Source organism: Drosophila guanche, unplaced genomic scaffold (assembly GCF_900245975.1).
Source record: "Drosophila guanche unplaced genomic scaffold, DGUA_6, whole genome shotgun sequence".
NCBI lineage: Eukaryota > Metazoa > Arthropoda > Insecta > Diptera > Drosophilidae > Drosophila > Drosophila guanche.
Genome location: NW_022995746.1, coordinates 5863685 through 5884844, shown reverse-complemented (window position 1 = coordinate 5884844; position 21160 = coordinate 5863685). Strand labels below are relative to the sequence as shown.

At 47.3% G+C, this 21160-nt stretch overlaps 5 protein-coding genes across 7 annotated transcripts; 4 read left to right on the top strand and 1 right to left on the bottom strand.

Annotated features, from left to right (window-relative positions):
* The first annotated feature begins 1425 nt into the window (after positions 1-1425).
* LOC117582332 lies at positions 1426-8892 on the top strand. Of its 3 annotated transcripts, none has more exons than XM_034269981.1 (5): positions 1426-1565; positions 5561-5938; positions 7205-7467; positions 7525-7745; positions 8226-8892. In XM_034269981.1, the coding sequence occupies exons 2-5, from the start codon at positions 5662-5664 to the stop codon at positions 8419-8421; spliced, it is 957 nt and encodes a 318-aa protein (XP_034125872.1). In that variant the 5' UTR covers positions 1426-1565; positions 5561-5661; the 3' UTR covers positions 8422-8892. The 3 variants fall into 3 exon arrangements, with proteins under 3 accessions (XP_034125872.1, XP_034125875.1, XP_034125873.1); XM_034269984.1 differs by having other exon boundaries at positions 8250-8891; XM_034269982.1 differs by lacking the exon at positions 1426-1565 and adding an exon at positions 5237-5245 and having other exon boundaries at positions 5632-5938.
* A 1132-nt stretch (positions 8893-10024) lies between these two features.
* Positions 10025-12492, bottom strand: LOC117582331 (RNA polymerase II degradation factor 1). Its single transcript, XM_034269980.1, is given in 3 exon segments — positions 10025-12093; positions 12095-12160; positions 12163-12492. Coding segments are annotated over 3 exon segments (2265 nt in total). The 5' UTR covers positions 12448-12492; the 3' UTR covers positions 10025-10179.
* Positions 12493-14480: 1988 nt separating this feature from the next.
* LOC117581959 (uricase) lies at positions 14481-15775 on the top strand. Its single transcript, XM_034269441.1, has 2 exons — positions 14481-15069; positions 15130-15775. The coding sequence occupies exons 1-2, from the start codon at positions 14499-14501 to the stop codon at positions 15612-15614; spliced, it is 1056 nt and encodes a 351-aa protein (XP_034125332.1). The 5' UTR covers positions 14481-14498; the 3' UTR covers positions 15615-15775.
* Positions 15776-15871: 96 nt separating this feature from the next.
* Positions 15872-17067, top strand: LOC117581960. Its single transcript, XM_034269443.1, has 2 exons — positions 15872-16243; positions 16303-17067. The coding sequence occupies exons 1-2, from the start codon at positions 16027-16029 to the stop codon at positions 17004-17006; spliced, it is 921 nt and encodes a 306-aa protein (XP_034125334.1). The 5' UTR covers positions 15872-16026; the 3' UTR covers positions 17007-17067.
* A 298-nt stretch (positions 17068-17365) lies between these two features.
* Positions 17366-21119, top strand: LOC117581958 (protein HIRA homolog). Its single transcript, XM_034269440.1, has 5 exons — positions 17366-17493; positions 17634-19519; positions 19580-19944; positions 20011-20215; positions 20279-21119. The coding sequence occupies exons 1-5, from the start codon at positions 17457-17459 to the stop codon at positions 20870-20872; spliced, it is 3087 nt and encodes a 1028-aa protein (XP_034125331.1). The 5' UTR covers positions 17366-17456; the 3' UTR covers positions 20873-21119.
* Positions 21120-21160: the final 41 nt, after the last annotated feature.

Below are 21160 nucleotides of genomic sequence, written 5' to 3'. Positions count from 1 at the left end.
CCCTCTATATGCTTATTTTGTTGGTCCGCCTTTTAGGCGAAAACAACAGAAACACACACACACACACACACACAGGGGGGAATGCAAATCAGGTGGGATTGTGCCACATTACTCACAGCAAATTTCACTTTAAAGTGTCTTTCATTTGTTGGCCTGCGGCCGGTCGCCACATCGGTTGTTGACTTCTGAGTGGTTCTGTCCTGGGTTTTGCAGGCTGTTTGTGTCTGCCTTTGCCAGGGATTTGTTTCTGCAAGAAGAGCAGACGATTGAGTGAGGTGCAGGCTAATGGAAACCCTGGTGATAAGTTCTGCAATTTAAGTTGAAGAATTGAAACAGATGGGTTATAAATAGCTGAAGTCTTTGGAGGTTCCATCAGTCATCGATATACATATTTACATAATTTATCGCTAGCTTATTACCATCAGTAAAAGTTATTACTCCACCATTAGTTCACCATCTAAAAATAGCTACAATTACTTCCTTCACTCTCCATTAGCCTGTCCGAACTGCCATTTACTCTATCTTTCCGTAATTGAAGCACCCTATTTTACCTCAAACACTTTCCGCAATACAGCCCAGCTTTATTGTCCCTACTCTAATGAAAGATTTATGATACCCGTCGGTCTATTTGTGCCCCCCAAAATCATCGTTCAGTCTGTTAATAACCTATTAATAGATGGTTATTTTGGAACCTCATTGAACCTCCCTCCCCCCTGATTCATGACAAAGCAGCCCCACTCAAAGTTCATGACAAATTGGCGCCAAAATCGCTTTAAATTCTAGAAGGATTTGCATTAGAGGGATTTCCGCGGCGTCTTCCTTCGGCGAAGAAGTCACCTAAGAGTGCAAAGACACACCCACGCGAGCCAAGAAATTCCACGAATCAAATGACGCGTCGGTCTGGCATATTCCATAAAGCCGCGCGTATTGTCAACAAATGCCACACTCTCTGAGGGGGTGGCCTCCATGTCCTTCCTGATCCCTCCGCGCGCACCTTTGCCTAGGTGTTGACCCTGTGACGCTTGTGCCTGGCTGCTGACTTGTTGCCTACTTAGCGGCGCATATCCTTGGCTTTGGGTAAATAATTGCCAAACATTTAGCTTTGTTTTTGCGCCCTCCCGAAAAGTTTTAACGTTTGTAAATGTGATGAAAATATTTCACTGATAAGCAGAACAGAAAAACATTTTTGAATCTAAAATGCAAAGCGGACCGGGGAGAGTGCCGCACGCACTGAAAGCTTTTATTTTTGCAAGCTTTTACGCAATTTTTGGCGCCTTAACATCGGATGTGGAATCCCACAACCGCAGCGGAACGCATCGCATCGGTCGGTGGCCTCGTCATCGTTCGGGCCGAATCGGCTTCGGGTTCGTTGGCGCTTCGGCAGATGCGTGGCCTTTATAAAAGGAGTCGGCTAGGCGAGTCAACCACGCAGTGCTCAACAAGTAGTAGGAGCAACAGTTGACAACAGACCAGACCAGACCAGACCAGACCAGTCGTCCTCCTGGTTCCAGTTTCCCAGTTCCCATTGCCCAAGCAAGTGAAACGGATTAAAACGATAATTTAAAGTGAGTGCAAAATAGAGTGCCACAAACGGAATAATTGATACAAACAAACCCATGAAATGTGTTCCCAAAATAAACTCATTTTTGTGGTCAGTGTTTAAGGAGAATTATTGCCAAACGGATGCTAAAGGACACACAACGCGAAATCTTAGAAATGCCGTCGCTTTCGTCATCAACTTTAATGTCAGAGAGAAATGCGTGTCAAAGGAATTGGCATTGTTTTAGTTGTTGTGGGGTGTATCATGTGACTTGTAAGAATTTCAGGAGTATCTAAAAAAATATTAGACATTTTGGTGCACAAAGCAACAGAACATTAATGTTAGCTATAATTTAATTACAAGTGCTACAAAATATGAAAATATATGCACATTTTTGTGGCCAAAAAGAAAAGACTGAGAGGGATGCAAAATCATTAAAATAGCAGCTGAAAATTCGATAGATTCTTTATACAAATTAAAATATTTCACTTAAGACTTAAAATTATTTTTGGTAAATTTTTCCAAAGTTTCTGACACAAATTTGCATTTGCAAAAATGTTATAATAATCCCAAAAATGCTGAAAATACTTAAAAAGATTAAATAATATTTACTCCACTTATTTTTAAAACGCTTCAAAATTGAAAACATTTTTTTGCTTCAAATTTGAGCAATGTACACAGCTTCAAGGAATCCCACAACAAGGACAGACACAAATGTCAAGCGCAAATAAACCAACAGAAGAGACTCTTTGGAAAATAAATACAGTAAAAAAGGCATAAAATATGAAACGTGCGAAAATTCCTTGAGAATTGAATGAAAAGTAAAGAAGAAAAATATTAAAAATACAAGAAGAATCGAAGGTGTTCCGAAGCCACCCACTGGCATGTGTCCTGCGTGCTATTTCTGTATGTACTTTTATGTGGAGACTGCTGAACCGACTGGGGGATCAAATTCTAGACCGCAGGCAATGACATTCCCCCACTCTCAGATCGCTATGACCGACGCGACAGTGAATACGAGCAGCCTTCTGCATTTATGTTATAATATACCTTATTATGTTGACGGGGCTCGTTGCTAGGCTTAAACAGGTGATGCCCCATCAATGGAGTTTCTATTCTGATTTATTGCATATTAAATGTGGGTAAAGTCAAAGGTAAAAAAGTTGTCTATCCACCCACAACTTGCACCCCAAAAATAAAGGTTTAACCATTGTCATCTGAACATCTGTTTTGGCTCCAACATTTTTGTGCAACCTTTCAAAAAGTTCTTACCAAATTTAGAGCCTGTCTCCGCCCAGCTGTCCCAATCCAATAAACATGAAGTTATACAATCGTCATCAACTGGTCAGGGCGTCTAATTGGCTCTGCTACACGGCCATATGTCAGATGCACTTGTCTCGACTCCAGCCTCCAGCCTCCAGCCTCTTTTCCTCTGTGTCCATGTTTATCTTACCGTTTAGTCAACGCTAATCAAACAAGTTTTTGCACTACTCTGCACTATAATACAAATGCCAAGTTTTTCGTATATGCCAAACCATATATTACACCCAGGGTTAGGGCCCACTTTCTTCTGTAGTTTAGCTCAATTTGGCAATTAGCCGTGTGGTTATTGCGAAAGGAGACAAAATATATAGAGCAAAAACAGGTGACAGCAAAAATATGCTGTTACAGTTGCCGGCCATACACTCAGTCACTTATTTTACCCCTGGCTCTGGCCCGTTCTGGCCACTAAATTAATTTCATTTTACCTAGGGGACAATGTCCCAGGCCCGCACGCACTTTTTGTACACCCTAAAAAGTAATCGTAGGAGATACGGGGGTATGTTGTTGGGTGATAGAAGAACTACAAAAGGTTAAAGTTGATGTACAAAGAAGTCGAGAATAAATACTTCTCCTGATCGGGGTTCCAACTACATATTTCCAATGCAAATTTTAGTAATGCAAAAAAATCTCTTCCAGAAATTAATGCCACATATTTGGATCCACTTGTAGCATTAACTACTGAGTATTTTATAGTCCTTACATCTTCCTGCCTACTGCGGTTTTTTGTTCTCTATCCACTTTGTGGTCTTTGTGTCAACAAGTTAATTAAAACATTTTGACAACGATTCCTATTTTGTTTGTTCGTTTGTTCTTCCTCAGCACTCGATTTCGGACTCTCTTTCTTGACTCAGTTTCTGTCTGAAGTTTTGTTGCTTTTGCTCTCAATTACCTTCGACTTCCGCTCTTCACTAACCAACACGAAAAGTGTTGCCTACTTCTAAGTGCCAATCAAAAGGGAAGTAATTGAAAAAGTTTGTTTTCCAAAGAAATTGAAGGAATTAAGGGTCATGCGTGGGAAGAGGCCCTGCCCGAAGCATTTATGTGCAAAACATAAACACAAAACAGCACAGAATAAACCAAACAAATGCCATTTAAAGCTACATTTCTGTCTAGTTTATTGCAAATTTTGTTGCAAAAATATCATTATTTGCTTTGAAAAACAATAGAAAATATAATGGCAAAAGCAGACAAAGAAAAATATATACAAATTTCCTTGTATTTTGAGTAAATTATAAGCTTCACACTTGAGTTGAATGATTTCAATCAAACTGAATCGAAACGTGCCGAGAAATGCAAACACACAAAAATTCCGCCTACCACACAAAATGTTAATAAATTGCCAACTGGAAAATGCAGAATTTGTTTTGTTCCTTTTCTTTACTTTTTTGATTGGGGCGTGTGTGAGTTGATTTATTTCTTGTGTTTAATTAGGCGTATAATTTTATCTAATTTACATGGGAAACGTTTTTCGACTTTAAGGGAATTTTAATGGTATTAACAAACATTTTTTAATCTCTGTTAAAAATAGCTAGAAATAACACAAAGCTGTGGCCGAACCAATTTTAGAAATTAATTTCACTCTAAATGAAATCTTCACACTTTTGAGCCCCACGCTGTTTTATTTATAAAGCAAACATCACATTTTTTCCTTAGTTCTCTTTCTCACTCTTCTGTTGTTGCTCGGTTCACAAATTAAGCCAATGCTAGACATCGCCACGAGACCACAAGTGCCAAAAGTTCCATGCAACCCATTTATAATATTCATCAGGCAAAAGTTATTAAACGAAGCAAGAAAGAACAAGACAAAATGCCAGGAGAAGCCCCTGTCATGGCTATGGCCATTGTACTGGGCTTGGGCTTCGGCTTGGGCATGGGCTCAGCCTCAGCTAATGGGCTGCAAATCCACAGCGAAAGGGTTAAGCCGACCTTCGGTCTCTGTCTCCCACTCTCTACTCAGCATCGCTGCCAACACGCGCCTTCTCCTCATACCTAATTAAATGAGACGACAACGCACACCACAGTGGCCGCATAATGGAAACGCGGTGCAGTACATGACAGAGCAGCAGCACCAAAACAACAAAAAGACACCTAGCGCACAGTGGTGCAGGATTAGGAGGAAACGGAATATAAAATATATTTTCTGTACGGGGACCGATCTTAATTAAAGTAATTTAAGCTTTCGTAGTGACCTTTTAAGATAATGATATATTACTGTATGTCGATCGTTGACTTAGAATACACTCTCAACACGGAAATGCAACTGCAACAGAACACTTATCCAACGACAAATTTCACACGTTTTTCGTCACATTCAATTCCACTGTGCACGTGCGCGAGAAGACAGATTAAGCGAAGAAGAAGGGGCCGAGAGAGAGAGAGAGAGTGTGAGTGCAAACAGAAAGCGAAGGCGGTGGTGAAGGCGCATGAGAAGCACCCAAGTGAGCTGCGAAGTTATCTAACAGACGCTTTTTGAGCTTCTCCCTCGCTCCCTCCCTTCGTTTTTGTTCTCTTGCACGCGTTCTTTTGCTTCATCTTCTGCTGCTGCTGCTGCTTTGTGGGTTCTTCGCTTGTTTGCGTGTTTATGCGTGCATTGTTTGCTTAAACACAAAAAGAGCGTCAGAGTGGGGGCATCTCTAGCTGTAATGGTAGTGATGGTAATTACCCTCATGTATATACATCACCATTTATGCCTTGCAGAAAGGAACGAACGAACGAACGACATCAAAACCCGCGCACTAATCCCGAGAACAACAGCCAAGGCACACAAGCAGACAGACATTGCAAACAGCGGCGCCAACATGAAGCCCGACCTGCTTTCTCTCTGCGTTCTGGCAACCCTGATCTTGGGCTGTAACACACGGCACGTCTTTGGCTTTCTGACTTCGCAGAGCCAAGCTTCCGCTGCCGCAGCCCCCGCCACAGTCGAAGGCGGCGTCGATGGTGCATCCTCGCCACAGAGACTGCATCTGCCGCCCATCTTCGGTGCTGGCATGCCATCCCATCAGGCGCGTCGTCAGGGCCCCCCAACGCTGGATGCCGATGCACAGGAACGAGCTGTTTACGATCCCGGCGATGGTGAGTCAGTCATAAACTTGAATTACAGCAACTCTTACAGCAACAGGCAATGTTGAGGGGTTTAGTCAGGTGCGGGCTGGGATTTCCAGGGCGTGGCTAATCCCACTTCGATGGGCAAAACCATTGATAGACAATTAAATGGGTCAAAGTGTGTCGCCCAGGCAACCATGCAAATCTCATTTGCAAGCACAATTTTTTTGTTTGCCGACATTCAGGCGACCCAAACACAAGGACATAAAAGAGGGGGGGCCACAGGTTTGGCATAGCCGTGACCACCGCCCGCGCCATCCATCATCCACGACTATAATGGACACAATGGGCACTGAACATTTTTCGGTCAATGAACAATTTTTGAAGTGCCTTTAACACATGTGTATTGACTTGTGTTCTTCTGTGTGTGTAGAGCACTTAACACGCCCACAATTTTGTTGTCATTTTATGATTTTTTGTGAGTTTTTGATGAAATTTACGTCACCCGTAACCCGGGCACAGTTCCAGTTCAACAGCGTTGACAACCCTAACCCTTTACGCCCACTGCTGCTATGAAATTATCGATAATTCGACTGGGTTTTCAGTTGATTTGTTGGAGCAGGAACAATGGGTAGAGGAGGGTAAATTATAGCAAAATTCTGTGTACGATTTCTCAGAACTTTTCTACCTTTATCCTCTCTACCATTTCAAGCATTAATTGCTTTTGCGATTTCTCTGTAAAATATTCAAACAAAATCAATTTAGCAACACATTTAAACCGTCTTTGATCAAAGAGTTGTTGCACTCTCAGCTATTTTCGGAAGAACCTAACTTTAAAGGGGCATAAACCCACAAAGCCTACGGCTGGACACTGACAGGCAGACAGCAGACAGCAGACAGCAAAATGAGACAAGAGGCAGACTGCAGCACGGCCTGACTGACTGACTGACTGACTGTTGACGTCAACAAGTCGAGCTGAGAATAGGGCTGGAATATAGAGTGAAACTCATTGCCGCCAGTCAATTTCCGTTTGCATATTGAAACGACGCCCGCGCAAAAGGGAAAATATGTATGTTTTTTTAAGCCGCAAGAAGGAGCATCAGACAGGCAGACAGACAGACAAACACAAACACAAACACAAGCAAAAAACTATTCAAACTTTCAAATGTCAAGCGGCGGAAGTGCGAGAAAGAGAGTAGGAAATGGTTGGAAAAGGAAGTTGTGGCCGGATTAGCGGCAACTTGAGTAAACATTAAAACCACAAATAAGGACTTTGGTTTGCTCATTTCACGGCAGAGCTGCTGCACGCCCTGAATGCCGAACGGCAGCAGGAGCTGGCACTTGGTCTGGGCATGCTGCCCCAGTCTCAGTCTCAGTCCCCGTCTCAGTCTCAGTCCCCGTCTCAGTCCCAGTCCCAGTCCCAGCCCGACTATGCGGAGACCGTTTACAATGAACTGGAGTTGGCCAATCAGTTTGAGACGCTCAAGAAGCTGGAGGAGGATTTACGCGCCGAACAGGAGCTGGTGGACAAATCCGCTTTGCTCATGAAAATGCTGGAGGTAAGGGTGGGGCAGGGTGTGGCTTCCTCAAGAAAATAACCAACACAAACTCTGCAGGATCCCACGCTGGAGACTTTGCCGCTGGTTTATGTCGAGGAGGAGGATGAGCAGCAGCAGCAGCAGCATCTGCCCGAGGGCATGATTGCTTCCGCTCCAGCCCAGGATGACTATGCCGAAATGGAGAACACCGTGCAGGACCTCGTGCTGGGTCAGAGCAAGCCGAAGCGCTCGCGTTACTATCGCCGCTATCCGTGGAAGCGTCACAACAAGAATCGCGGGTAGGTTACCATATTTTCCAGGCACTTCAATCCACCCAAAAAAAACTCCCAAAACTTTCCCCACACTTGCTAGATTGTTCCCCTAGTTACCACACACCAACTTTTTGTTTGTAGTTAGTGAATGTTTTTTTCGGTTTTCGGTAGAAGCTTAAAGACTTTTTTTTATAGATATAAACAGGGAAATGCTAACCCAAAGTGCCAGCCACAAAATGCCATGCAAATCTCAGCTGAACGCTTAAGTTCCGTAATTTTCCTTGGCAATAGAGCTGGGCCTTTGGGGCAGCATTTCCGCCATGAAAATCTCTTCTAACATGTCTAATGCCCATCTTTAAGAGTTTCTCTAGGCCAGAAAACACACAAAGAAAAGACACACTGAAATCCCAAAGAGACCAAACCTCTGCCGCCATTTACTACCAACTAAATTTGAACGTGATGACGTGAAAAAGCTCTTTCTAATTACATAACTGTTACCATTATCAGTTCTTACATGAATTCTATCAACAGCAACTATGAACCGGAGCTGCGTTATGCCTGCACGCCCAGCAAGGAGGATATCCTCAAGTTGCTCATCAATTTGCATGAGAACCGCAAGGGAAACCACAGCAAGACGGTGAACTTTTGCAATCGCAAGCGTCCGGCCAAGGCGGTCTTTACCAACATACGATTTCTGGGCTAAGAAGAGAGGTTACATCCGACACATCCCAGGGGATACACACAGGACACACACAGGACACGACACAACAGACTCTCACATATGTATACCAAGCATCAATTGTACATTGCTGACAAAGTCGAGCGCATAAAAACAAACTGGAGAACAACAAGCACTAACAATTAGCCTAACTAACTAACTAAACAAACTAAAGCTTCACTTTGTAGAGAACAATTTAGAGCGGAGTTAGCGCTTCGCTCTGTCTCTCCCTTAACTCTAATTGTAGAACAATTCCAAACTTTTATAGCTCTCAATGTGTTGTATATACTAACTAAAGTAAACTAACTAACTAACTAAACTATTTAGACAAAGTTCCAAGTGTTAATTGCCAAAACGTAACAAAAAATATGTTGCCATATCATTAAAAAAGAAAACAAACCAAAAACAAAAGGAAACATTTTGATCGTTCCGTGAGCCATGAGTATTATAATCTGAATAAATGGAGTAAATATCATTGCTAAATATATCAATGTGTGTATATAAATATCTATGTATCAATATGTGTATGTTTTATCTGCTATATCTAATGTGAAGTCGATAAATACACATTTCAAAAATAAAACCACAAACTACAAATATTCCTGTGCAATTAGATACGACAAAAGTGAGTGTTTTTTTTTTATTTTTAGTTGGGTTACAAATTAATGGAAATGTGTGAGATTCAGTGGAGAACTTTTGGAATTCTAGGAAGTAGAATTCGCCCACAAATAATTGAAAATAATAGAGCCTAAGGAATAAACTAAAAATTGTTTAAATCTATTTTGGGGTCTAAGCAGAAGAGGGTACAAATATTTTCCATTATTATTATTTAAAGGGCAATCAAAACTTGAAGATGATATCAAACAATTTATAAATTTACAGGAAAAACAAAGACAATTTCGAGAATTATTTTCAGGCATGAGGAATTCCGACAGAAACACAATGAACCATGGATTCCAGCATTGATTTGAATGTTTCGAACAGAGTTCAAGAAGAAAGGAAGAGTAAAGACCTTTTACTAGAAATATCTCAGCCCAAAGGTTCATAGCCAGGAACTCTCTTATTCAACAATTCAGAGCCTTTCGTTTTCCATTAATTTCCATTCGATTTCCTTGCACCTATTCAAGGTTGGCTCGTTGGAGGCTAACTTACCAGAGAACTGAGAAATGACTCAAAGAGATATTTTGTAAGCTGTCGCACCAGTGCCACTTCCATTTCCATTACAAATCCCCTTCTTTGTTTATCCCACATAAGTACTGTGATTGTGGCGACGAGGTGACACCTTGGGCTGGGGAAGTGTGAGAATGTTTCCAGAGAATGTTGGCACTGGCGCTGGCCCCGACATTGAGCAGAGATTCTGGGCGCTCTGGTGTGTGTTTGCTCTTGGACAACAAACACTTGCCACAGAGGTTATCTATATGACGAGCACCGTCGAGCTGCTGTGGATGGCAGCGGCAGCGGCAGCAAGTACTGTGTGTGGGGGGGCCGGTACCGAAGCTCGTGCCTCATTCTTGGTAATGACCACAATGCGTGTGTCCCCACACCGATGACTAAGCAGAGAGGAGGAGAGAGAGAGAGAGACTGGCACTTTTTTCTGTCATATATTTCATGCATTTTGGTATGACGTCAACACAATTGCCATGCGGATATACAAAGATACAAAGAGAGAGAGATAGAAAGAGAGCGCTAGGATCGCAGATTACGGGTATCGGAGCCGCGTCATCCACTTGATGAAATAATTATTCAACCAAAGATGTTGGGGAACCAACTACGCAGCGGGGAAAAGCACAAAGGCTTCGTCAGCCAGAGCGTGTCCACGGAGAGCTTCAGGACCTCCATGTAGTCGAAGGTGCAGCTGCTCTGCTCGAAGGCCTTTGTCATCAGCGATGGAGGCTGTGTCTGAGCCTGTGCCTGTGGCTGCGCTGTCACAGAAAGTTTATCCTCCGCTTCGTCATCCAGTGCGGAACGTGCAAAGGCTTCATCGCCATCAAAATAGTAAAATTCCTTCCGCGTGGAGTTCGTTTCCACGACCCTCGATGGCTGATGTTCATCCAAGCCACGCGCCCAGGACACGCGTCTCGTTTGACGATAAGGCAGTGGATATCCACCTCCATTCAGGTAGCCCCCCTGCAGTGGCCACATCTGCGGATGCAGTGGCTGCTGCAGCGTTGGATAACCCACTGGAGAGGGGCCTTGCAGGTAGCCACCTTGCGGCCAGATGCCCAGCCCTAGACCCAAGCCCAGTCCCGCCTGCGGTTGCTGCTGCTGCAGCTGCTGCTGGAAACCCAGCCCAAAGCCAGCGCCCTGATCCTGGCGACAGCCATCAGAGTCCTGATCCTGATAGATCTCCAGCAGAAAGCCATTGGAGGTGCTGCTGCCCGACTGGCCCATGCGCATGCGCAAAGCCTTGCGGCCCTGGGCCCAGTGGGATTTGTGGACATAGCCGGAACGACAGCCGCAATAGCGTTGACCGTCCAGCTCGAGGAAGTCGCCAGTGCAGGATTGTTGGCCAGACAAGCCGCCACCGAAGCCTGCACCCAAGCTGCCAGCTCCGAAGCCGCCGCCTGCCACTCCACCGCCAATGCCTCCAGCCAATCCGCTGCCTATGCCTCCTGCATTCTGTCCAAAATCAAAGAATTTGAATTGGATTCTCAGCCGACAGACGTTCGGGGAACTCTTCTCAATGTGGAACACGCAATCCCGCTGTTGGTTGGGCAGCAGCGCGTTCAGCACAGTCCTCGGAAAGCCAGGACTGGACAGATAGAAATGATTCTGATTGAAGCTGCTGGAACAGCAGAGATCCAACGAACCGCCAAACTGCTGCACGCTCGAGGAGTCATAGTCCTTGAGGGTCACTTTGGGAGGTTGAAAGGCGCTCGTTTGATATTGATCAGAGATGAGAGGCAATTGTTGCTGCTGTTGCGGGAATTGTTGCTGCTGTTGCGGGAATTGTTGCTGATGTTGCGGGAATTGTTGCTGCTGTTGCGAGAATTGTTGCTGCTGTTGCGGGAATTGTTGCTGCTGTTGCGGGAATTGTTGCTGCTGTTGCGGGAATTGTTGCTGCTGTTGCGAGAATTGTTGCTGCTGGAGGGGATTCTGTTGCAGAAATTGCTGCTGTAACTGTCGCTGCTGCTGCAATGGATTCTGCTGTAGAAGCTGCTGCTGCTGCAGGTACTGTTGCTGCTGTAAAAGTTGCTGCTGTTGCAGCAACAATTGCTGCTGCTGCTGCTGCTGCTGCTGTGGCAAACAAGGCGGCGGTGGCTGGTGTGGCGGTGACACGCCTACAGGTGGCACATAAAACCCGCCAGGTGCTGCTCCTTGCGTATAAAAAGGCGGCCAGCCCACGTTCAATCCCCAAGGACTCAACTGAGTAAAGTTCAACGGCTCCTGCTGCGGCTGTTGTGGCTGCTGTGGCTGCTGTGGCTGCAGCAAATGATGATGATGAAGATGCTGCTTCTTCGAGGGCAACTTGGCACTCACTTGCACCGTGTCAACATCATCCACAACCACTTGGTCCTCGCTGTCCTCCTCCAGACCCCTCGCAACCAGGTCCTCCCGCTCGCAAGCCAAACGCGTGACCAACAAACGAAAGCCTCCGCCCGTGGTCCAGGGGGAATCGTCGCTGAGGAAGCGCAAACGCAGCACACCGTCGGGTGTGTGATACTTCTTGATGCCCAACACCTGACCGCAGAGCACATCCATGTCCTCGCCATCGTTCTCCAGGCCAATGGCCAAATAATCCCGACTGCACTTCTCCGACAATTCCAGCTTAAAGTCAAGAAATTGAATGTGAAACTTGGTGGGGCAGCGATACGGCGAGCGTATCACATAGTCCCAGCAAGTGTTCACTGGATAGTTGTCCGGATAGTTGGGCGATTCAATCACACTCTGTCGCTGCCTGTAGATGCCATGAAGACCGCACTGTGGCAGCTCATCGTGCACGGCGGCCAGCAGTCCTCTACAGAGCAGATTCAGCACTAACACGAGTCCTGGTAGCTGCTGGAGTTTCATGACGATGTCCGTTCGCTGTCCGTTAGCTGTCCGTCCGCTGCTTAAGCGCGCTGAAACGCAACTAACCCTCGAGTGAAGAAAGATTGCTGTTTGCCGCCTCAAACAAAATAAAAGTTGGGTGCGTCCCAAAACAATTTGCACTTTTGTTTGTGAAGCGCGCAACAAAAGGCAACACTTGTTTGCCCCATCGCTCATTCATAACTGGCATTTTAGTTCAGTGAACCTGTTGGCAGGTGGCATCCCCCCCCCCCCACAGCAAGTATTTGGAGGTGCCAAAAGCCTCGTAAAAAAAACCCTCCATTAGATTGCATTCCAAGCAAAAGTTGTTCGGCAAATGATGAATCACAGCCAGCCACGGGGGGGAGCAAGATCATATCTAATCACAGCCCAAAGTTTACGTCATCAGAGCTTCCAAGTTACATGTTTATGATCTGCCATCATCCAAGATCATATAAGAACCCCGCATATCATAACATCATATCTCTAAGCAGAACATAAACCCAAAGCTAATCCATCCACGCAGTCATAAAGACATGTGTCGCACTTATCGCTCTCAGCTTTCACTTGTGTGTTTGTTCTTGCGGCTGTTTGAATATTTTCCAGCTCTCACTTTACAAATATTGATCGAAAATGAAACGTCTTCCACTTCCGCTGTGATGCCATAACCCATGGGACTCAGTTATGCAACCAAACACAAATATTTCGAGGCGTGGGAGCGCGCAACTTGCATACATAAGAAACCCAGAAACCCAGTGTCAAGCAAATAAAAAAATGTTTGTGACTCTTTATGGGTATATGGTTCATCTTGCCTTGCTTTTTGGCTGTTGCAAAGGGGTGCCTGCACTTGAATCCTGCCCAGAAGTTGGCAAAGATTTGGCAAAAGACTTTGCGCGCTCTGATAAGCGGGTGTTATGAAGATTTCTAAGACTTTCTAAGCAAATGGTCTTGAAATGTTAGAGAACGGCAATCAAATCTGTGCAGGGGGTTGATTTTAAAGTAGTTACAGTGTCAAAAGTTATTTGTTAGACATTGTTAAAACCTGAACCGATTGAGCTTGAGAAAGGAATTCAATTCAATATTAGCTGAAGATCCCAAAGGCCAATGTTGCATTTCTTTGCCATTTTTAAACCTTTTTCAATTCTTCTTTTGTGTGAAACAAAATTTTTGCATAGGCCTCGCTGATGAAACTACTTCCTCATGCCTACAATTTTGAATACGAGTGTAAGTCATGATAAAAAATGATTCATTTAAACAATAGCAAATGTGCAGAAGATGTTGTGTACATTAGCTTTAAAGAAAAGCCTCAGATTATATCAACTTTGTAGATTTGTAACCTATTCAACTATTCAGATATAGCCCTTGTATCGACTCAATAAAAGTATTTGGGAAAATTCCAAATTCTTGTGGAAAGTCTGCAAATGGCATTTCAAATATTATGAATTTTTCTTTGAAATGCTAAAATCTTTTGTGAATTCTCTTCTTAAACGGCTGAATAGTATTATCCTGAAACTGATGCTTTATACTCTTTTTAACCATTTTAATTAATTAATAACTTCAGTCTGCAGATACTCACAATTTCGACTTCAGAGTATGAGTAAAATCTTGCAGCTTGATTGCAACTTTTCTTGGTAGTCTGCCATAAAATGTACACGTACGCACACAGACACTTTATCACTGGCCAAATAGTGTGCAAATATTATTCCGAAAGAAAGTAAGCAGCGTATAAGATATACAATGCTTATAGTGCATGGCCTGACGCTAGGGGATCTCTCGCTCTCTCTCGCTCTCTCTCTCTCTTGATACTTGACAACAGACGGTGGCTGGCCTTGGCAATCATTTTGAGGATTAGTCAGAGTATATTTGCCTGCAGCAAGGCGTTAAATGGCCTTCTGTTGAAATGAACTTAAGAACTTAAGTTTTGGGGGGAGAGATAAACTGAGAAGCTTTCTGTGCAAATCCCTTGGTACACATGCACAACGTGATTGCGCGTGTATAAAAAGATTGGATGTTGTCAGTTTTGGCATCAGTCTGAATAGAATTGCACTTGGAAAATGTTTGCCACGCCCCTCAGACAGCCAAGCAGTGGCAGCAACAGGACGGCAGCCTCAGCCTCAGCCTCACTGGATGGCCAGGAGACGCCATTTCAGTACGAAATCACCGATCATGGCTATGGCAAGGATGCTGTCAAGGTGCTCCATGTGAGCCGCAAGGGACCCGTGCACACCATCCAGGAGTTCGAGGTGGGCACCCATCTGAAGCTGTACAGCAAGAAGGACTACTATCAGGGCAACAACTCGGACATTGTGGCCACCGATTCGCAAAAGAACACCGTCTATCTGCTGGCCAAGAAGTACGGCATTGAGAGTCCCGAGAAGTTTGCCCTGCTACTCGGTCAGCATTTCCTCAAGAAGTACTCCCACGTGGAGGAGGCGCACATCCACGTGGAGACGTACCCGTGGCAGCGTGTCTGCCAGGAGGAAACCAAGGCCAGCACGACGTCGGTGGTGGGTCAGGGCAGCTGCAACAATTTCAGCTCCATTGACAATCGTTCGCTGCACAACCATGCCTTCATTTTTACGCCCACGGCGCTGCACTACTGCGACGTGGTCATCAGGCGGCAAGGTGAGTGGGGGGTAACTATCGATAAATGAAACCACTTACCACCACTAGCCACTCCCGCAGATCCCAAGCAAACTGTCATCACTGGCATCAAGGGTCTGCGCGTCCTCAAGACTACTCAATCTTCGTTTGTGAACTTTGTCAACGACGAGTTCCGCTCGCTGCCCGATCAGTATGATCGCATCTTCAGCACGGTCGTAGACTGCTCCTGGGAGTACTCCGACACCGATACGGTCAACTTTTCGCGCGCCTGGCAGCAGGTGAAGAACATTATTTTGAGAAACTTTGCCGGCGATCCACAGGTGGGCGTTTCCTCGCCTTCTGTGCAGCATACGCTGTACCTCAGCGAGAAGCAGGTGTTGGATGTGATCCCTCAAGTGTCGGTCATCTCTATGACCATGCCGAACAAGCATTACTTCAACTTCGATACGAAGCCCTTCCAGCAGATTGTGCCGGGGGACAATAACGAGGTGTTCATACCGGTGGACAAGCCGCATGGCACCATCTATGCCCAGCTCGCTCGCAAGAATCTCAATAGTCACCTTTAGAAACGATATTCACTATTATTTAGCACAAATTTACACTTTACACACACATTTAGCACAAAATTGAATAAATTCGCAAACACAAAAAAAAACGCGGGGAACTCAATCGATCGACTGGTATCGGGTTGGCTGACCATCGCTATCGACAGTGCTGTAAAACACGATTATGTGCGAATTTCAATTTGAATTCCAAATTAGAGTGCGGGGAGTTGTTTGTTCATCAGATTTGTAGTTTTAGTTAGTAAATTCAAGAAAATGTTTACATTTAGTTTCTAAATTCTAAAATGAGTGATACATTTCGTTCAAAATTCTAGTTTTTTGCAACTTTTAGCATCTCTTTGGGCATCTAAATTCACCAACTAAATTATTTTTGAGCAAAAGGTCAGCAAGAGGAGAAATAAAAGCTTGCGGCACGATGACACAGCGACTGAACTTAGCTCACATACTGCAGAATCAGCTGAACGAGGAGCGTGTGCAGGGCGGTGGCTTGTTCAACCTAAGCAGATCCAGCAAGAAGGAAAAGATGCTCAAATCGAATGCACAGAGTCCAACGGATGAATATTTTGCGCAGAAACCGAATGTGATGAAGACCTTTGACCATATGCTGGCGAATATACACTCCACCATGAAGGGTAAGTGTCTAATGGCCATCGTATAGGCAGCAACTTAAGCCATGAACGACTGCCCACAGCTACACCACCGCCGCGCAAGGCAGTTCCCGCGATACCAGCGCCCATCGCAGTCATTCCCGAAGCGCCGCCACAGAAGCAGACGATCGTTCGCAAGCGAAACAAGTCCGCACGCAGCAAGTCCGTTGCCCGCTTCAAGGGCGGCAGTGCCAGCTCCACGGGCGTCATTACCTCCTACAAAACGAAAACTCTGCCCATTGCAGCCATGAAGGCCGACCTCGACCAGAAGGTGACGCGCATGATGCGCCGCGGATTGAACGATTTGGGTGGCAAAACATTCACCAATCAGCGACGCATACGCGAGGTGTTGCAGCAGAAGGTTATGCTGGAGCAAATGCTGTTGCAGCATCGTCGGCTGCAGCGCGACAGGCAGACCATCGCGGTGGACATACAGCGGATGAGGCAGGATCTGGACAAGATTCGCAACAAGTTGGACACGTCGCTGCAGAGCCTGCAGTCCACGCCCACCATCTCGGGTGCCATTGCCAAGGCCAAGAAGACGCCCATTATGAAGATGTCCAGCACGGGTCGTCGGCCCTTCAGCGCCGCCTCCTCGGGCCGTCGGTTGCTGAGTGCTGCCTTTGCAGCCACTGCTGCAGCACCCTCGCCCACAAACCAATCGAGTGGCTTCGTTCACAAGCGACGAATGTCCGTGCGTTCGACCAAAAAGCGGAACGCAAGTCGCGGTCCAGCAAAACAAGGATAAGGCACACATCCCGGCACTAAAATCGATTCATTAAATTAAGCACAAATTAGCAGCAAATTAAGATCAAGTTCGTTTTTGAATGAACCGCGGGCTGAAAAAGAGCAGCAGTGCTACATCGATAGTTGATAGGCCCAATCGATTGCATGTAATTTCTAGTGTTGTAAAGTACTGACACTAACCAAATAGTATAGTATATGCCTCTGTTGATTTGGTGGTCATCCTAGGCTGGTATATATTTGATTATTTTCGGTAGATTTACGACATCGAAATTGAGGCAGAGCACTAACCAAATATACTATACTATTTGGTTAGTGCTTGGGCGCACGAAATTTTCTTATCGGTTCCATACTAGGCTTAAATGTTTAAAAACTATTATTAGTTTTTATTAGTTGATTAGCCCGATTGCTCAAAAAAGATACTCGCTGTCGGTAGCCAGGTCTTTGTGTTTCCATGAAGCTCCTAAAACCCGCATGGGTCCATCACGATGGTGAGTGTGGAGGCTGTGAAGAGGAGCGCCATCTGGCGGAGTCGACTCGGCAGCTGCTGCAAGTCCCTTACTCTCTTTTCTCTGTGTCTGTGTGTCTGTGTGTCTGTGTGTGTGTGTGTGTGTGTGTGCCGGTGTTGCAGCAAAGCAAATCTTCTCGTTAGACATCCATCAGGACTGTACAAAGTTCGCCACCGGCGGTCAGGGCAACGATTGCGGTCGTGTGGTTATCTGGAACCTTCAGCCGGTGCTCAGCGAGAAGGATGAGTTCGATGAGGCGATACCGAAGATGCTGTGCCAGATGGACCAGCACCTGGCGTGCGTCAACTGTGTGCGCTGGTCGCAGAACGGCGTCTACCTCGCCTCCGGCTCCGACGATAAGCTGATAATGATTTGGCGCAAAATCACCGGATCCAGCGGTGTCTTCGGCACCGGCGGCATGCAGAAGAATCACGAATCGTGGCGCTGCTTCCACACGCTGCGGGGGCATGCGGGCGATGTGCTGGACCTCGCCTGGTCCCCCAATGACATCTATTTGGCCAGCTGCAGCATCGACAATACTGTCATCATTTGGGATGCCCAGGCGTTCCCCGCGATGGTGACCACGCTGAAGGGGCACACGGGCCTGGTGAAGGGTGTGTCCTGGGATCCGGTGGGCAGGTTTCTCGCCTCCCAGTCCGACGATCATAGCATCAAAACGTGGAACACCATCGACTGGACACTCTCCGAGACGATCACAGAGCCGTTCGAGGAGTGCGGCGGCACGACGCATATTCTGCGTCTCTCCTGGTCACCGGATGGCCAGTATCTGGTCTCGGCCCATGCCATGAACGGCGGCGTACCCACCGCACAGATCATCGAGCGGGAGGGCTGGCGCTGTGACAAGGATTTCGTTGGTCATCGCAAGGCCGTCACCTGCGTCCGCTTCCACAACACGGTGCTGTGCCGCCCAATGCCCGATGGCCAGAAGAAGCGGCAGTACTGCTGCCTGGCCGTTGGCTCCAGGGATCGCTCGCTCTCCGTGTGGATGACGGCGCTGCAGCGGCCGCTGGTACTCATCCACGAACTGTTCGAGGACAGCATCCTGGACCTGTCCTGGGGCCCCGACCAGTGCCTGCTGATGGCCTGCAGCGGCGACGGCACTGTGGCCTGCCTGCAGTTCACCGACGAAGAGCTCGGCGAGCGACTCTCCGCGGACAACATGGACGCGCTGTTCATGAAGCTTTACGGGGAGTTGTATGGCGCCGGCTTGGGTCTCGGCAGTAAGACGTCGGTGGCGACAGCCGATCAGAGTTGTTCCTACCAGTCGGAGGCGTCGGCTTTGGAAACGTCGGCGCTGCCCTTTCCGCTGCCCAATGCCGCGCTGGAGCGACGCACGGCCTCCACGGCACAGCGACCCATCAGCAAACAGACCGAGACACGCACAAAGGATGGCAAACGAAGGATTACGCCCATGTTCATACCGCTCAACGAGGAGGAGCGTGCTCCAGCCTCCATTGGCACGCCCACAGCGCCAGCCGCGATAGAGCGCTCGCATGCCACCACGCCCACGGAGTGCGCGGTGACGCCACGCATGCCCGAGCCGCTGGTGTCGTCGGTACGCAAGAATCAGCCTGCAGCAGCGCATCGGCGGCAGGATCGAACGCCCTTCGATACCAGCCAGCAGGCGGACTTTCCACGCTCGCCCAAGACCCCAGACGAGCATCAGGGCACAACAATGGGTCCCAAGCTCAATATTACGGCCACCGCGAAGAGTGAGTTCGTGAAGACGGCCCTCGATTACAGGCTGCTCGTGCAGAATGGACACCTGAAGACGAGTCATGGGATGCTGGCCAAGGTGACGGCCAGCATTGATGGCGAATTCCTCTGGGAGTTCTATGTGGGCTCGCCTGTGGTCAATGTGAATCTCTGCGCCAAATACTGCATGCTCTGCTCCCTCGATGGCAGCATGCGGCTGATATCAATGGAAACGGGCTGCCATGTCTTCCCAGCCATCGCTCTCTCCAGCTCCGCCGTGCACTGCGCCTTTGTGAGTATTCCAAAGGGTAGAAGTTGCCTTAAGTTAAACCTTTTTATCCCATCCCAACAGAGTCCCGACAACAGTTTGGTGGGCGTGCTGACTGAATGCGGTTTGTTGCGCATTTGGAATATTGCTGGTGCAACAATTAGCCTGGCCGCTGGCTGCAAGGAGCTGCTGATCAGGCACGGCGCTGTCGTGCAGTTCTCGGTGACGGATCAGGGCATGCCGCTGATTGGCTTCCCCAATGGCAACTCGTACTCGTACTCCACCAGCCTGGAGTCATGGCTGGTGCTGGCCGCCAAGGATGCGATCATGTACCATGGCATCCGGGGCACTCTGCCACGCGACGAGGATCTGGTGGCGCGTAAATTTCCGCTGCTCAGCATGCAGGCCAGTAGCCAGAACTACTTTGTGCTCGGCAGCGGCATGGAGCTGTAAGTTATCTCAACCCAACCATTCACATTCCTCCTCCTCATCTGCCTGCTCCTTTGCTCCCTAAGGCGTAAGTTGGAGAGCTGGCAGCAGACGGCGAAAATCTTGTTCATCGACAATCAAATCAAGTTGTGCGAAGCGCTGCAATCGACGGATGAACTCAAGCATTGGCACACGATGCAGGCGCTTCAATTATCCGCCTACGGCTCGGAGAAACGTTTGCGCATGTTCCTCGATGAGTTGCTCTCGAATTCGGACACGGGCATATCAACGGTAAGAATGGGATCGCTTACCCTTTGTCAGCACTTATCCACGCACTACCCTGTCACACTCTAGTTCGCGTCGAAGCACGAGCTGGCGCAGTGCGTGCTGGACACATTGAAGTCGCACGGACAGTGGCGTCGCCTGCACACGGAATACACGGAACTGCTTAAGTTCTGTCGCAATCAGCGCATTGAGGAAATCTTTGCTACGCCCGCACCGCCACAGCCGCGTTCGGCCTCACCCAGTCCGCCGTATCAGCGGCAAACGGTGTCGCCCAGTCCGCCGCGTGTGCCCCCAACTGTGTCGCCCAGTTCGCCGCGCACATCCCAATCCTACCAGTCGGAGGCGTCGGCACTGCAAACGTCGCCGCCGCGTACGGCCCCAACGGTCTCTCCTAGTCCGCCCAATCCACAAGCTGGCATGCCGAGCGTGTCCCCCAATGCCTCACAGCTGCCCAGTCCTGGCACAGTCTCACCCGAAACGCCACAATCGGGCACAGAGTCATCCGGCACGCCGCCCGGTCAGTTGTTGCCCCAAACAGCCACCACCAGTCCGCTGCAAACGCACTTTGTGTCCTCCAGTCCGTCGCAATCGGGCACACAATCGCCCCAAACGCCACAATCGGAAACGGAGTCCCCACAGCCGCCCAGTCCGGTGTATCCCTAAAGCGACTGCAACCAAACGGAAGGACTTCCAAGCTGCTACTTCCAACAACAGAGACATCTCCATATTATTCAATTATGTAAAAACTATTGTGTCTCCTGTTGTTTTTTTTTAACCATTGTACAGTCGTCCAGCCTAGATAGGATAGCATAAGGTCTGCCAAGTAATAGTTGTAAATTACATTGATAATGTTTAGAATCCCCCCGAATAAAAAAGCACACGATAATGATGTATAGATTTGTACTCTAAATTGTTGTATATATTTATTTATATTTTTTGCCTTTTGCTTCA